General features: G+C 32.4%; 3 protein-coding genes and 1 pseudogene across 3 annotated transcripts; 2 read left to right on the top strand and 2 right to left on the bottom strand.

Moving 5' to 3' along the window:
- Positions 1 to 42: 42 nt before the first annotated feature.
- On the top strand, positions 43 to 904 carry LOC111314895 (phytosulfokines-like). Its single transcript, XM_022916512.2, has 2 exons — positions 43 to 428; positions 573 to 904. The coding sequence occupies exons 1-2, from the start codon at positions 327 to 329 to the stop codon at positions 696 to 698; spliced, it is 228 nt and encodes a 75-aa protein (XP_022772247.1). The 5' UTR covers positions 43 to 326; the 3' UTR covers positions 699 to 904.
- Positions 905 to 1,388: 484 nt separating this feature from the next.
- Positions 1,389 to 4,312, bottom strand: LOC111314894 (protein PHLOEM PROTEIN 2-LIKE A10 pseudogene; annotated as a pseudogene).
- Positions 4,313 to 4,793: 481 nt separating this feature from the next.
- On the bottom strand, positions 4,794 to 8,026 carry LOC111315469 (uncharacterized). The gene is made up of 3 exons (XM_022917191.2): positions 7,229 to 8,026; positions 6,339 to 6,526; positions 4,794 to 5,830 (listed from the first exon to the last, which is right to left on the bottom strand). The coding sequence occupies exons 1-3, from the start codon at positions 7,896 to 7,898 to the stop codon at positions 5,318 to 5,320; spliced, it is 1,371 nt and encodes a 456-aa protein (XP_022772926.2). The 5' UTR covers positions 7,899 to 8,026; the 3' UTR covers positions 4,794 to 5,317.
- A 6,765-nt stretch (positions 8,027 to 14,791) lies between these two features.
- Positions 14,792 to 15,627, top strand: LOC111315468 (uncharacterized). The gene has a single exon (XM_022917190.2). The coding sequence runs from the start codon at positions 14,915 to 14,917 to the stop codon at positions 15,398 to 15,400; it is 486 nt and encodes a 161-aa protein (XP_022772925.1). The 5' UTR covers positions 14,792 to 14,914; the 3' UTR covers positions 15,401 to 15,627.
- The last annotated feature ends 378 nt before the right edge of the window (positions 15,628 to 16,005 follow it).

Below are 16,005 nucleotides of genomic sequence, written 5' to 3'. Positions count from 1 at the left end.
ATAATCGTTCAAGACATATTAGATCTTAGGCAGTCACGCCTGGATTACAAGATATCCCCATCCATTAAGATGAAGAAGAGCAGTGACTGTGCCATTGCCTTTTTTTGTATGGCTGATTGAGTCTTAGATGGCAAATCGATTTGCTGAAGTCAAGTATACAGGTAATTAAGCATATTTGGATTCACATTTAATTGCCTAAAGTCCACCCAAATTCCACCCCACCTAACCAGATGGTATCTTTCTCTCTTCTGTTTCCTCTATAAATTGATCCTTTTTGAACCTTTAACCAGCATCTCTGAAAATTCTTTCCTGAATCTTAAAAGAAAATGTCTAAGCTCTGCACCCTTTTCATTGCTGCCCTTCTCCTCAATTTTCTGCTAAGTTATGCTGCTCAACCCGGGCCTGCTTTACCCTTAACCCAACACGAGGTATGTATCATTTCCTTTCTTCTTTCCACGCTTCTAACCAAACCCAATCCTTGGTTTTCTTTGTGTTGCTAAATGAAGATTTCCTTTACAAGGTTTATATATATTGATAAACATTAATAAGGGTAATGGTTTTTGTTGATGCAGGAAGTTGAGGCAGAGAAAGTTGACATTGATGAGAACTGTGATGGAGTTGGCGAAGAGGATTGCTTGATGAGAAGAACCCTTGCTGCTCATGTGGATTATATTTATACTCAGAATCACAAGCCATGAAGTTGAATTGTTGTAGGAGAAAATAAACAATAGTTCAAATTGAACCATCAGACCATAAATAAATTATGTTTTCTGGCCAAGTTGACATGACTGTCTAGATGGCTTAGCTGGTTCAGTTTCACAGTCAGGATGTTTCTGCAGTGATCGAGAGTTTTAATTGATAATTACAAAAGAAATTATTCAATTGCTTCTTTTTTTTTGGCTTATCGTCATGTTCGCATTTATAGTTGCTTTAACCTGCATTGGTGAGCCCCGGTTTATCCACTTCTTTGCAGATGCATACTTTCCAAGAAAAAGTTTGAACAAGTTTGAAAAATCGTTCAAATGAAAAGAATACACATAAGCCAAAGGGAAATTGAGACAAGGAAAATTTGTTAAATTACTATAGTCACAAACAGTCACTGAAAACAATGGAGCTTCTTTAAAATACTAGGACTATTTGCGGCACAATTCACACATGTAACGTACGAATTTTCCAGTCAATTTCCAACAAACCAGATATATGGAAACAGGCAGGCTGAGGGTCAAACACGGTTATGACAATTTGACACCCTTTACAGGTGTTAATTGAAGAGTATTCTTTTGTTAAAAAAGTCATTTTCCTGAGCAAATTGAATCTGATATATATACATTGAGATAATGTCGTAAATGCATGTTTAACAACCATTAGTGAGATCAATATACCGGCTTCTTGCAACCTTAGATGGCAAAGATACTGCCTCTATTGGGTTTTCAGAACTTTTTCTTGGACTTCCTGTAGATAAAAATAATAACAGGTCCAATTTTTATTTTAATATAATCTAAGTCTTATTATAATCAAGGATCATAATTTATACTAAGATCAGTTGTGGAAGAATTTGCTTTACATTTTATTGACCATGAAGGGGAGGCTAAAGATGAAAGTAGAGGTTCGGCCAGGAAGCAAAAGTTTCAAAACAAAGATCATGCCGTTGGTTGACCTCCACAGTCAACTCACTCAGGTAATGGCAGGCAGGCAGTCTCGCGACAGGTAAATTTCCTACTAGGAGCCCTCTATCCAGGCTGCATAGTCCATACGCACTTTCATTCCAAAAGTTTCAGCATCTGAAATTTGAATGGCACAGAATCATCGATCATTCTTCTCAGAATCTGAAGTATGGATGATTGTCTCAATCACACAATTTCCAGGTTCATCCCTACCAACTTGAGAAAAATGATAATACTAGTAATATTACTACTAGATCCTACAAAGCCAGAGACATCTCGTCTAGGATTATTATCTCTATCATAGTCCGCTCATTTTGTAGAATCATATTGCGGCATCAGCAAAACTTTCCCTAAACAAAACGTGATGCTCCTATGGGGCAATGACTGGAACTGACCTAAATCAGGATAGCAATCCCCTCCAACTCAGAAAAATCACAGTTCGAAAGGTGTGATGTGATGCTGAATGATACAAGTGTATTAACAATGGCAAAAAAATTGATAGAAATATTGGAATTGTTAATCCCAAAGCACATTAATGAATATTTTATGTTCTTTGGTTTCTAAATCACTAAGACAATCCATCTCTTAGAGGGATTTATACCACTAATTGTGGTATACAACAGGAGCAGAGTATACATTTGAATAATAATGCTAATAAATTTGGAGGAAGTTAAGTATTCCTAAAGCTAAGACCAATAATAAATATGAACAACACGAGCATAGTTATACATTTTAATTGCAGGAGAGAAATATACATACAAGGCCGTCTGGTATAATCAATTTCTATAAGATTTCATTGTATTTCCATTAAAGGACAGAACAAACCTATTCAAGCAGGTAAGAGAACCCTACTACCACCCAGGATATATAAATACAGAGCAAGACAAATGGTGACAATAACGGAAGATTTCGCACCAACAAATCTGATAACATCCAGTCCCCTTTCCACAACCTCCTCATGTACAACAAGAATGATTCTTTTCAAACCCTCTGAAATCTTCCACAACAGAAACTCCACAATAAACCTTATTGTTTCGAAGGTCACCCTCCCAGTCACATCAAGCACAAACTTCCTATTGCTAGGAACTGCCCATGTGGATGAGACCTTATCAACCCAACCATTATTATGAATCCCATCACATAAGCTCCCCTCTTTCACTCCTTTTAAAGATACTTCCTTATCAAAACCATCTCTCATTCCACCAGCATCCTCATTCTGATTAACAATTGAACAACCCGAACTCAACTTAGAATTCGAGTTTGAACTTGTCAACACTTGATGTGATGTTCTCACTAGAGTTGCCACAGCACCATTACAAACAGAAACCAAAATGTCTCTCACATTGTTTTGATGCTTTGGATTGGTCATTCCAGCAAACATGTCATCATAAGTATTAACGTCCATAGTCTTGTCAAGATAAACTGCAACGGCTGTGCTTACAAATCTTTGTATGCAATCAGCCATTAGTTCTTTACACTTGTCATCGTAAAGTACATTAACCCATTTGGGGATATCAGATGACCCGCCATTCCCAATCAACCCATCAATTTCTCCACCATTTGAGTAAAACCCCAGCACCAGATTCCTAGCAAAGCTACCAACCACAACAGATACAAAACCAGTCCCATCACTAGAAAAAACCCTATCCAATACCCTATCAGTAAAGCTGGAATTCCCCGGACCCGTTGCCAATTCACCCACATCCCCTGAATCCAACTTATACCCTCTTAAAACCCCAACTGTTAAAGACTCAGTAACCCTAATTAAACATTGGGAAAAATCCTCTGAGCTCACAATCTTTGAAATTTGCTTCAAACTGTTAGGAATTTGATCAGAATCAGATTGTAAAAACTCCCTCAAGTCCTTGGATACAACATCAATCGTCTCAGCCGAATCCGAGACCAATTCAGCCAACGAAATCAGGGCTCCAAAGAGCTTCAAAAACCTCTTCCTTTTCTTCACCACAGAGGGTAAATTATACACCTTGTAAACCCCATAACCAGAAACTCCACATACAGCTAACAAAATAAGCCATTTTTTCTTCCTACGTGAAAAAGTCAACGCATTGTTCAACAGTTGCACATCCATTGACCAAAAACAAAACCCAAGAGCTACACGAATTAGAACCCCAGGGGTTTTCAAATACTAAAAAAAGAAGCTATTAACCCCTGAAATTTATAGTTTGGGTAAGAGAATTTAAGAGCAGATACAAAGAAAGGGGTAGATAAAGAGGTTAGTTATGTGAATAAAACAGTGTTTTTTTAGTTTGATGTTGAATTGGGGGAGGTATTCTTTTTCTTTTTCTTTTTTTCTTTTTTATGGAGAAATTGCATTTGCAGGAGGATGGTGAGAAAACGAACCTGGTTTCAGAGGGAAGAGAGAAAGGAAGAAAGGAGTAGAGAAGATCCAAAATGACTAAAACACAGGGCGATTACGTTTTTCCCAGTTGTTTCAGGTCCAGTTTCTCTGGCTTGATTTTTCGAAGAAGCCGGTGGTCTTGCTTTCTTTATACAAAATGACGCTGCATCAGCATTGCGTTTACCAACCGTAGCAACTAACAACTTGGTTTTTTTTTTTTTTCTCTGTCATTAATTTTAATAATTGGTCTGATAAGGAAATAAGTACAAAGAAGCTTTCAAATGGAAAGAGATGAGAATACAAAGCGATGGAATTTAAATTTTATATTTATTAAATGTTATTTTTAAAAGTGATTATACAAATTAAATAAAAATTTTAAATTTTAATTAAATTTTAAGTTTTTCTTATTTCAATAAATTTTTTCTGACAAAAAAAATCTTAGATAAATCTCTATAATCTTTGTGAATGATTTAGTCTGCTAAATTGAGATTCTTTTTTAATGAAACAGGGATTTGGCTACATATATAATATTAGAGAGAAAATTTTGAAATATGTTACATACCATCAGAATTGATTGGAGGGATTTGGATAATTGATCTTTTACAATTTGTTCTTTAAACAATTCCTTTTTTGCGTTTGATTCAATTAGTAGATAATTAATCAACTTGAGCTTTTCATATTTTGTTTTTTTTTTTTTATAAATATTGAGCTTTTCTTAAGCATATTGGTTAATTGATTTTATAATCATGTGAAAAGAAAAGGAAACCAGATTTCAAGAACCAATAATTCTGATATCGGAATTGAATAAAAAGCTCATGATCCTTCCACCGATCTAATTACATATATAATTCATGTAATATACAGTAGAAAATGTGAGAATCAAATCTCGTGAATCATGAGCTCATCTTATTACATAAACTTAGCAGAAAGAATTTTAAAAAATACCCTCTGTATCTCAGGGTGAACCTCAAGTTCTAAGAAGGACTTTTTAACTAACAGATTTTCTGTACAAATGTTTTAGAAAATTGAGACAAAGCTGCTGTCAAAGCTTCTATTCTCATTTCAACTCAAACTCCTTGTACATATGCAATTTTTAACATTTGATTGATCACTCACCATATACAAACACGCTCCCGACACACCTTCAGCACCTGCAATCGTTGCCTCTGCATCCATGATACTGTTGGTGTCCGTAATCCCAGGTTTTACATCAAATTAAATGACCTTTTGATTCCATCTTTGATCCAATGAGCAGAGCTTACGCCAAGCTGAATCCAATCACAGAGCTTTCAAATCACTTTGTAACTATCTTAGATTTTATGGGGGTACTACTATCATCGACGTCCTCAAGATCACTAAAAGAAATATCTTCTTCGTTCTCCACACAAATTGCAGCCCCACTGTAGCCACCAAATTCAGAATCATCAACTTCTGGCCAATCAATCTCTTCATCTTCAAAAGTTGGAATCAATATTTTTGAGGATGGACCAACCAGATGATGCTTATCCTCAGTGTTAGACACCAGTTTTTCCTCAATAACAGACTTGTCTACAAATGGCATCTCAGTACTTTCAACTGGATGCTTCTCAGTCTCATAATCTGTTGTGATGCTGGATGCAGGTTCAGAAGTATATGTCCTAGGTGACATGGTCTCAATGGTAAAATAACTGGATGATGAAGGAATAAAATCTTCGTGCATAATACCAGAGTTATCTCCTAAGCGGGAAGTGCTTCTTCCATACGAATCAGTTTCTGGCTTCATTTGCTTTTGCAGCTCCTTCATCCACAATGCTCTGGTTTCCATTACCTGTCAGCAATAGATTAAATACCAAGAGAATTAATCAACAAATTGTTCTGCACATAAGCTTGATACCTACCGGCTACCGAACATGAAGGGTGAAAAAACAAGGACATAAAGTATCTCATAGAAATTGCACTTATGGCAAACAAATCCTGATCACAATTCTAATAAAACATAACATCAATTCCATGAAATTATATGAAATGATATTGTAAACCAGTTTCATAGATGGATTTGTAAGTAAAACCTTACAACTCAAAGATTAAAATTTAAATTTCCCATTCCCATATAGATTGAAGTATAAAAACTTGAGATTAAAGTTTAAATTTTAAAATGTAAAATTGTAATCTGAGACAGGAAAAATACAAGAAGAAAAAAGAAACAGATATTAAACTGAACGCTCAATAAGGACTCAATATAATACTTTCCTCTGAAAGAAGAAGTGTAAGAAGCTTCAGAAAGTAATAAGATACTTGGGCCCTCGATGATCTTGTTTCTATGAGAAGTAGCTAACCTGAGGTGTAGACAGAGTCTCTGCATCATTCTTGTTAAGTCTTGAATGCAGAAGAACAAAATAAACTTTCCAAAAGTAACTGTCACTCATATGGCAAGGACAAAGTTCAATTCTCAGAGCTGCCAGTCTTGGAGCAAGATATTCAACAACCATAGCATGCTCTCGTTGGGCAATTGACATGTCAAAATCTAAAACAAGGCAACAAAAGGGGGAAAAAGAAAATTCAGAAATGCACAAACTCTGATTGTCATTTTGTAAATCTGTACATAATAAATCACAGGAATCACAACCAAAATTGAAGTTTGTAAATCAAAACTAGCTAGCTAAACAGGCAAAGAATACATAAAAAATGTGTTAAATTGAGTAACGATAATATAAAGCATTCATCTGCATCTAAAATTCAACCACAGAAGGTGGGTGTTGATCAAAACTCCACAAAGAATAAGTTTTCAGCCCTATCATTTGAGGAGAGACGCATACAATACACTTAGACAATGGTAAAACTTCAAACCAATGTCAAGGGCAGTAACTGCAGGAACTGGCACGTAGTGTATTAACCACATTTACTTTAATAATTTAAACTTCTTTATTTTATGAATTATGATCCAACATTCTTGAAGACATTCAACAACAGAATCAATGACTTACATAATGGCCTAGGAAAATAATGGTAGCATTTTGCATTTTTAAATAGATTTAAAGGTATAGAATTCAAACTATTCTGTGTTTAATTGAAATTCAAACAAAATAAACACTTTGATCGGTTGAGCTCTAAACAACTGAACTTTATAGCAAGAATTCCATGGCAGAGGATATAAATAAAAAAACCAAATTCTATTACTACGCAATGAGATCAAATTAATCATGATCAATTAAGAAAATAAAATTACCAGCCAAGTCTTCATCGGGATCAAGAGGGAAATCCAGCCACGTTTCTGGGTGATGCGCGATGTTCCTAGCAAACGCCAACACCTCATCCGTTATCCCAACCGCATTGAACTCCCGATCCTCCTCATTTTCATTTTCCATCTCGTTTTCTTCCTCATTTTCCCCCGATCCAAACGGAAAATAATCCGATGCCATCTTCGACAACCTTCCACCGATCTCAGCGAAATCGTCCCTAATCCCCCCAACCGCCGCTGAATCAGAATGATCCTCTTCGTCCCCCGAGAGAGATTGATCCGACGGCTCAGATTGATTCAAATTAGAGAATGATCGATCATTAGATTGGCGATTGAATTGCGTCGAAAAACGAGGCGGGGGAGGAGGAGGAGGAGGTGGCGGAGCGAGGAAGGAAGCGACTCCCCACAGTTGGCGTGTTAGGGATTGTTTGAGTTCGGTTAGGTCTTCTTTGACGCCACGCGATTGGAGTTCCGCTAGTTGCTCGGGGGACAATGATTGTTGTTCCGCCATGGTTTCTTCGTTTTCAATCTTGTGCCTCCGAGGAAGCGATGATCGAGACTCATTCGTTACGACGTCGTTTTCTTCATCCCCAGAAGAAGCTGATTCATTGTCATCGAGACGAAGCGAGTTCGCTAGCGAACGAGCTAACCATGACATTTTTTTTTTTTCCTTTTGGGCTTTTTGGATTTTTCAGAAAGTGACTGATTGATAGCTGGTTGCTTATTTTATTTGTGATTTTGTTGTAAGAGAGGGGGATCATATGGTTTTTGGACCACTATAAGCACAGTCTGTGTTTAGAATTATGTCCTAACGGTTATTGCCACGTATTAAAAAAAGGGCTTGCTACTGTTTTTCTTTTTCACTGCTGTCGATGATTCTATTCTGTTTTTCATAGTTTTTTTTTTTTTTTTTGGGTCAAATTATATAATTAGTCCATGGACTATTATAAATCGATTTATCTCAAATAGCGGAAGTCTGTTATGGAACAATAATTAAAATACAAAACAACCAAACAATGCTCTTGAAATAGCAATATTAAAGTTTCAAACTTTACACAAAATCCGTATTTATTGAGTCAGCAATAACCATGTAATCGAATTTTGATAGTAGCATTTTCAATGCGATCAATATCTGTGCAATTATCTCTTTTACATGTTTAAATAAATGATAATTCCTCACATGCAAGCATTCCAAACAATGTGTAGTCTAATAACAATTAGATAAAATTAACAAATTCTTATAATAAAATGATTCAATTGATATGAATTATAATATAAAAATTAAGTAAAATATTTGTTTTCATAAGTAGTTATTGTCCATGAATAAAACTAAATTGAGTTAGGCAAGAAAATAAAAAGTGAATAATTACACACTCCCAGTGCCAAGTCTGAAGTTCCCATTCACGGGGAACACTGCATTTGACCAGATTCTTTTAGTCTAGGCTTGAGCTGGCAAGTTGGTTGAGAAACATTGCCAATGCCACCAAATGGCTTCTTCCCCGCTACCTCTACTTTTTAGGGTAGAAAAGATTTACCTCCTTTTTTTCCCCCCGCACAAGTGTGTTTCTTGGGTTGTGAGTGCGCATTTGGTGACAACAAAAGTGGAATCCAGGGCCCTCATCCTCTTGGGAACCTTGGATCTCATCACTCTAATGTTATGCATGCATGATCCCCTACTCCATATTTTTAAAGAATCCTCGAAGTTGAAGATACTTCCCAATAGTATGGTTAACAAGTTTAGGTTGATTGATATTGAAGAAACTAGGTAAGGTTGTTCTTACTCATTTGCTCCGCCGAAGATCCAGCTGGTGGATATTGGAGACTTGCAGCAATTACCACTGGTACCTGCAGAGAAAATTCTTTTCAGATCCTTCAAGCTACAGCCTACATTTTGATTTTGAATGATGAGAAGAGTCCACCAGATTTTCTTTCCAAAAAGTAAAGATAAAAACATATTTCAACTCAGGCAGATTCAATTGAGCAATTCAAATAGATTGTAGACGTTTTATCTGATAGCAACCCAGAAGGTTTATAAACCCTGAAAAGTTGAGATTTAAGATTCAAAAGAAATCTTTCAAGTTCAACCAAGGTATAAATGTAAGCTTTCACAAAACCTTACAGAGATGAAGGAAATCTAGGGATCAATGAGACAGGACTACTCACAAAAACTAACTACAGTTACAAGTGACACAGATGCTAACAGGAATCCCCTCAACATATCATTTCCCTCTATCACCATTTCCCAACCCCCACTCAGCTCATTTTAAGAGTTTACAGTTGCATCTCTCTAGTGGATTGAAACAACAAAGAAACCAGTGACACAAACAGTTTGAATCATAACCTTGCTAGGAATTATTGGGAAATACTGGCAGAAGCTTGAGCTTACAGACAGTGGATTGGTAACTACACTGCTTCCAATTAGCTCAAATCCACATTATGATGCTACTTGATGTCAAACAATAATATGATGGAAATTCTTCAGTATGCACAAAAGAGTCAAGGGTACCTCGGAAACCCCGCTTCTGAGTTCTCCAATACCGGAAGCTCGTCTGCCCCATTTGTCATATTGGACAAGAAGAAAAACGAAAAAGTCCTGTATATCAACAAACTGCTATCTAGCTTCGTTGAATTAATCTTGTAAGCTTGCAATTGGAGATAAAGATGGTGGTCGTGTATATCAACAACTCTGCTGACCGTTGCTTTAAAACAGGATTGTAACCACTTTGTATAACAAGAAATAGTTTTGCGGCCATACCTGCATCCATAACATTGACAATGCAAACTGAGTACAGTTTTCTGAAGCTTTCATCAATAATTTCACCACATTTGGTATGGTATTTGGACAATCTTTCAAAGCCAATCTTCCTTCTGGAATACTTGATTTATGAAATTTATGAAATTTTAATATAAGTTTTATTTATTTAAAAAAATAATGATTTTAAATATTTAAATAATATGCATGATAACTTACTAATGTGTACATTTTTTTATAGAAGTTTCAATAATATTATAATCTTTAGTATCTATATGGCTTTTCAAATATTTGTGCCTTTCAATTATTTTAAGGCTGATATCGATACAATTTTGAATAAGTAATAGTATTGAATTATAAACAATTATTTAAAAAAATTATTGACAAAAAGTTTTAATAAAATGTATTAAACTATTTATCTTTTTGTATTTTTTTAAGTAAATACCAACTCTCTTCAACATAAAATGTCTCATGAACATGTGTAATAGTTAATCTTGAACTTCCATAAAAAAAGTTATAATCATTGAGTTCTACTTCAAAAATATATTAACGGCCTATCAACTCTTCCAATATTTTTTTTACTTTGGCATATTCATCTTCCTGTGAGTGAGTTTTATATAAATTTAATTAAATAACATTGATATTCATACGAATTTAGAAGATTCTTGTGAGTGAGTTTTACAACTTGCACATAAGTTTTTGTTTATGACACATAATTCTATTATATCAATTAATAATAGCATCATTTTTATTTTATACAAATGGAGAATATTGAATATTTAATCAGTTAAAAGATAAAATATATTACTTGATTAAATGAAAAATCTACAAAAAAATAAAAGGTCTGTAGACAACATTGGTAAAAATATAAGAATATATGTGTTTTTATAGTTTTTGAAAAATATATATTATAGCTGATTTGAAAAAATATATATTTTCTAATTGAGTGAATAATATATTTAATGAAATAGTACCTATCATTAAAAAAAACATATTAATTCCTATAACAAAAATAGACTAATAAAAGAGAGAAATTAAATTAATAGTAGAAAAAAATACATTTAGCTCAGTGATATATTTGAAAAGTTATATAATTAAAAACTACCAATAATGAGGGTTTTCTTGAAGTTATTATGATATTTATATATATTTAAAAGCTGGAGATAATGCAAAGATTATTTATAAAAAATATTAAAGATATTAAATAATATTTTTAAAAGTTGTAATAAATTTAAATATTTATATTAAATACAGATAAATTAAAAAAAATAAATTACTTTAAAATTGATTTTAAATTAAGATAAAATAATGTACAAGATAAACTTTTCTGAAGTTGTTTTGGTATTTATATTTTTTTTTCACATTTTCTTTGTGAAATATATTGAAAAGCTGAAAATAATGTAAGAATTATTTATAAAAAAAATTAAAGATATTAAATAATATTTTTAAAAGTTGTGATAAATTTAAATATTCATGTTAATTGCAGATAAATTAAAAAAAATAAATTACTTTAAAATTAGTTTTAAATTTGTTTTTGATTAAATTTTAAAATTTTAGATAATTTAATAATTTTTAAAATAAATTTTTTATAAATAATTTAGTGAAATACCAAAAATTTTTGTTTTTATAGTTTCTTAAAAAAATATTATAGTTGATTTGAAAAAAAAAATCTTACCTGATTGAATGGATAATATGTTTAGTGAAATAATATCTATTATCAAAAAAAAGATATTAGTTCCTATAGTAAAAATAGACTAATAAAAAAAGAGATTAAATTAATACTAGGGAAAAATATGTTTAAATCTATAGGACTTTAGGAAAGCTATATAATTAAGAATTATCAATAATGAGGGTTTTTTTAAAGTTGTTCTGGTATTTATATATATTTTTTCATATTTACTTTGTGAAATATATTTAAAAACTGAAGATAATGTAAGGATTATTTATAAAAAAATATTAAAAATATTACATAAGTTTTTAAAAAATTGTGATGAATTTAAATATTTATGTTAACTGTAGATAAATTCAAAAAAATAAATTACTTTTAAATTAATTTTAAATTGAGATAAGATAATGTACATAAAAATTTTCTTGAAGTTGTTCTGGTATTTATATATATATTTTTCACATTTCCTTTATGAAATATATTCAAAAGGTAAAGATAATACAATGATTATTTATAAAAAATATTAAAGATATTAAATGATATTTTTAAAAGTTGTGATAAATTTAAATACTCATGTTAACTACAGATAAATTGAAAAAGATAAATTATTTTAAAATTGATTTTAAATTGAGATGAAGTGATATATAAGAAAAACTTTTCTGAAATAGTTTTGATATTTATATATTTTTTTTCACCTGTGAAATATATTGAAAAACTGAAGATAATGTAAGGATTATTTATAAAAAAAAATTAAAGATATTAATAATATTTTGTAAAGTTGTGATAAATTTAAATACTCATGTTAATTACAGATAAATTAAAAAAGATAAATTACTTTAAAATTTGTTTTTGATTAAAATTTAAAATTTTAGATAATTTAATAATTTTTAAAAATATATTTTTTGTAAATAATTTAAAATTAATAAATATTTTATGTGTTATCATAATGAAAAGTTATACGAATTATTTTATGTGTCAAAAAAAGAGGTTGTCCATATAAACATTTATGTCATAATTGTTATATAATAACTATGTATGTTGTAATATAATATATATATATGATTTGATATATACAAAAATTAAAATAAAATAATTTATTTATTTGTTAAAATTATTTTTTAAAATTTTATATAATTAAATTATTAATATAATTTTTAAGAATATAATTGAACATATAAATTTAATTATATAAATTACAAATAATTCTTTTCACTTAAAAAAAATAAATGATCCTATATAAAAAAATATTAATTTTTCTTATAATTTTTATCCATTTCTTTAAATATAAATTAAATATAATATAAAATAATTATTATTTTACCCTATCAATAATTTTATACATAAAATATATCCTTAATTGACCAGTTAGACAATGATTTAACTTAAAACGACGTTACTGTCCCTTGCAAAATATTTTGAAGAACAATTAACGTCGTCCATCACAGCACCCGACACGTGCCTGTGGGAACCATGCATCTCTGGTTCTCTGCCACCTTCCCTCTGCCTCAACTCTCATTAAATTATTGGAACTTGACCAAGATAACAAATCGGTATTCTTCTAAGAACCAATATAAGCGACCATGGGCTGGCTCGGACTGGACTTTGGCTTAAGGCAACATAACTTTTTATCCTACTTTCCCTAGCCGAACTCTTGGAATTGATTCTAAAAGTGCTAAGCCTGCTTTTAATTAAACAATGGAATATCTGAAAGTTTGTGTTACTCTCCAATTTGGAGACTCAAGTGTCTGACTGTTTCTGCTCTACCCAATTTGGACCTTAGCCTAGGGAATTAAGTGAAGAAATTTGCCCTATTATCTCATCAAGTGCAGCATTATCTTCAATCAGTGAAGTATGAGAAATCCCACTGATTCTTATCACCTTAAGTGGTTGGCTTTTCTCATCAGCCCCATAGTGACTCTAGTGCCTTGGTTAGCTTTATTGCACCGCACGTTCCAAGTGCCATTAATTCAATAATTAATATATATTTAGTCCAATTACATTCAACCTGTATACCGTTTAGCAAAGGCAATGACAATGGCAATAGCGATAGCAGCCAGAGCAGGTGGAGAAGTCGAAGACTAACGGAGCAGATGAGCGGACCGTTAGTACTTAAGGGATTCTTTTATTGAGCATATTGGGTCAGTAAAGCCCATTATTAATCACCATTGGGCCAAATAATGGGCTTTAACGTTTCCTTCTAAGCCTGTCTGATTTTATTTCAAGTAAGCATCTGTTTGTATTTTAATGAAATTGTTGTAATCTGAAAATTAAAAAAAAAAGTTATTTTTTAAAAAATGATTATATTAATTAATTGGGTTAAATTTCGGATTCATTTTAATGAAGTATTTAACAACCTTCTAACCTTAATGGTACTGTATTAGATACTTTTGTTTTGTTTATTTAATATTAAAACCGAAGTTACATTTTTGTATTTCTAAATTATAAAGTTATGTATGGGTCAAAGAGGTGGTTTTTTAGGTTCAAATTCAATTCAAAGTTTGAAAGATACTAGTACTATATGATAATTCTATTCTTCTATTATTACTATTAGTAAAAATAAGCTGTTTTTTATTTGTCCTTTATATAAATGAAAAGTATGTTTGAACTTCCTTTCCTTTTCATTTATTGCATTGACAAATAATTGTGTAAGGCATGGGTTGCTTGGGTTTTCTTGGAAATATTTTGGTCATATGTACTTGTCCCTATTCTTTTATTTTAGTTTAATCAATTATTTGTAGGTTCATTATTTCATTGTCACGGGAATAATCTTCCAAACTTTTTTAATCTTTATTTGGTGCGAGTTAAGATTTAAGAGAATAAACATTAATACAAAATGTCTAGCAGAGACTAAAAGGGTCTTCGAGGCAGGCAGGTCAGGTATAGCCGGTTGAAAACTAGGCCCAGATGGGAATGTGAATGCGGCTTGCATTATAAAGTGAAGCTCTCATGAGTTTTTGGCAGTCAAATTCTTCAATATACGGCTGTTGTTTTTTCAATGCCATGACACACTCCACATATTTGTTCGTATCTAATGGTTTTGTATAATCCTGCGTGCTTTTTGGAAAAGTCCAAATCCAACAGCATCTCGGCCTGCCATTAGTAATTACTACTCAACGACTTTAAAAAAGGCTTCCGATACTTAACTCTTCTCCTCGGAATTCTTTTCCAAGCTTTTTATTTTTATTTTTGTCAAACCCCATTTTTGGATCACTTTCCAAACATCGAATCTCCAGATTTTATACCTCAAAATTGTAGTATGAGAAGCAAAGGATACAGCCATAACAAGTTCGTGCGGTTCATTACAGTTCCCTTTAGAGCGTTAGGAAAAGCTAGGGATCTTTATGTTAGAAGTTTAACAAGTTGTGCTTCAAGGGTCAGCTGTGGACAAGGCTCGGCGGACTACACAGGGCAATACTCAGGCTTGCCGAGGAGCTTTAGTACAAGCTCAACAACATCTAACGACAATGAAGATCTTAGAGAGCTTGTTAGAGCTGCATCTGTTAGGAGCTTGGGTCATAGGAATGAAGTGGAGATGTTTTTGCAACAACAATTGAGGTTACAGATGGGATCAAAAGGGTTGCCAAAGAGTTGCAGTATAGGGATGGGAAGAATTGATGAAGACAAGCCTTGTGAATTTGAAGAAAATGATGCTGTTGTTGTTGATAAGAAGCAAGATTTTTTGTATCCGAGAAGCAAAAGCTATTCTGTCACAAGAAGAAGTGTTTCTTTTGATTCCTATTGATTCTGTCTGTAATTGCATATAAAGGGAAGCAAAAGAACCTCTCTTTTCTCTCTTTATTGTTTCACTTCTTTTGTTGTTTTGAGATCTTTTTTGGAAAGTTGTTTTCAATTATGATAGTATGGTTAATGGAATTGTTTAGGGTTCATGTTTGAATCAAAGTAGTTTCTATCACTAGTCTATACAGAGTTAAACGGGTTTCATGCATAATAATATTTTTCCTTCTTTCTTTTTCTGGGTATGGCTTTTCGTTCTTCTTATTCAGGTTTTTCTTGGGGTCTATCTTTTACATCTTGAATGGAAGGTTGCCAAGAATGACTTTCCTTTGAGAATGATTTTCTTTTTTTTTTTTTTTTTTGAAAATAACTTTGAGAATGATTTTATTAATAAAAATGGGAAAAATAGTGAACATGGCCAAAGCAAATTCCAAATTTCTACGTTGTTTTGTTTGGGCCTTCGAAGCTCAATGGCTTGTTTGTAAATTCCAACTATGGCCCAAAAACATAAATCTCATCAACTGGTAATGGGATGTCACCATTAGGCTATATGCGTGGTTACTAATCGATCAATTCGATTCCAAGCAGCCCGTGGTTTACAACAACAACTAT

Source organism: Durio zibethinus, chromosome 20 (assembly GCF_047325235.1).
Source record: "Durio zibethinus cultivar Kanyao isolate XHJ-2024 chromosome 20, ASM4732523v1, whole genome shotgun sequence".
Taxonomy (NCBI): domain Eukaryota; kingdom Viridiplantae; phylum Streptophyta; class Magnoliopsida; order Malvales; family Malvaceae; genus Durio; species Durio zibethinus.
The sequence above is the reverse complement of the archived record's forward strand: the minus strand, read 5'-3'. Positions and strand labels throughout refer to the sequence as shown.

Bases quoted from the DNA above. Each gene is read 5' to 3' on its own strand.
- LOC111315468 (XM_022917190.2), top strand. From the start codon at position 14,915: ATGAGAAGCAAAGGATACAGCCATAACAAGTTCGTGCGGTTCATTACA.
- LOC111314895 (XM_022916512.2), top strand. From the start codon at position 327: ATGTCTAAGCTCTGCACCCTTTTCATTGCTGCCCTTCTCCTCAATTTT. The intron at 429-572 runs GTATGTATCATT...TTGTTGATGCAG, and splicing joins TACCCTTAACCCAACACGAG to GAAGTTGAGGCAGAGAAAGT.
- LOC111315469 (XM_022917191.2), bottom strand. From the start codon at position 7,898: ATGTCATGGTTAGCTCGTTCGCTAGCGAACTCGCTTCGTCTCGATGAC. The intron at 6,527-7,228 runs GTAATTTTATTT...GCCTTGTTTTAG, and splicing joins TCCCGATGAAGACTTGGCTG to ATTTTGACATGTCAATTGCC. The intron at 5,831-6,338 runs GTTAGCTACTTC...TATTGCTGACAG, and splicing joins AGACTCTGTCTACACCTCAG to GTAATGGAAACCAGAGCATT.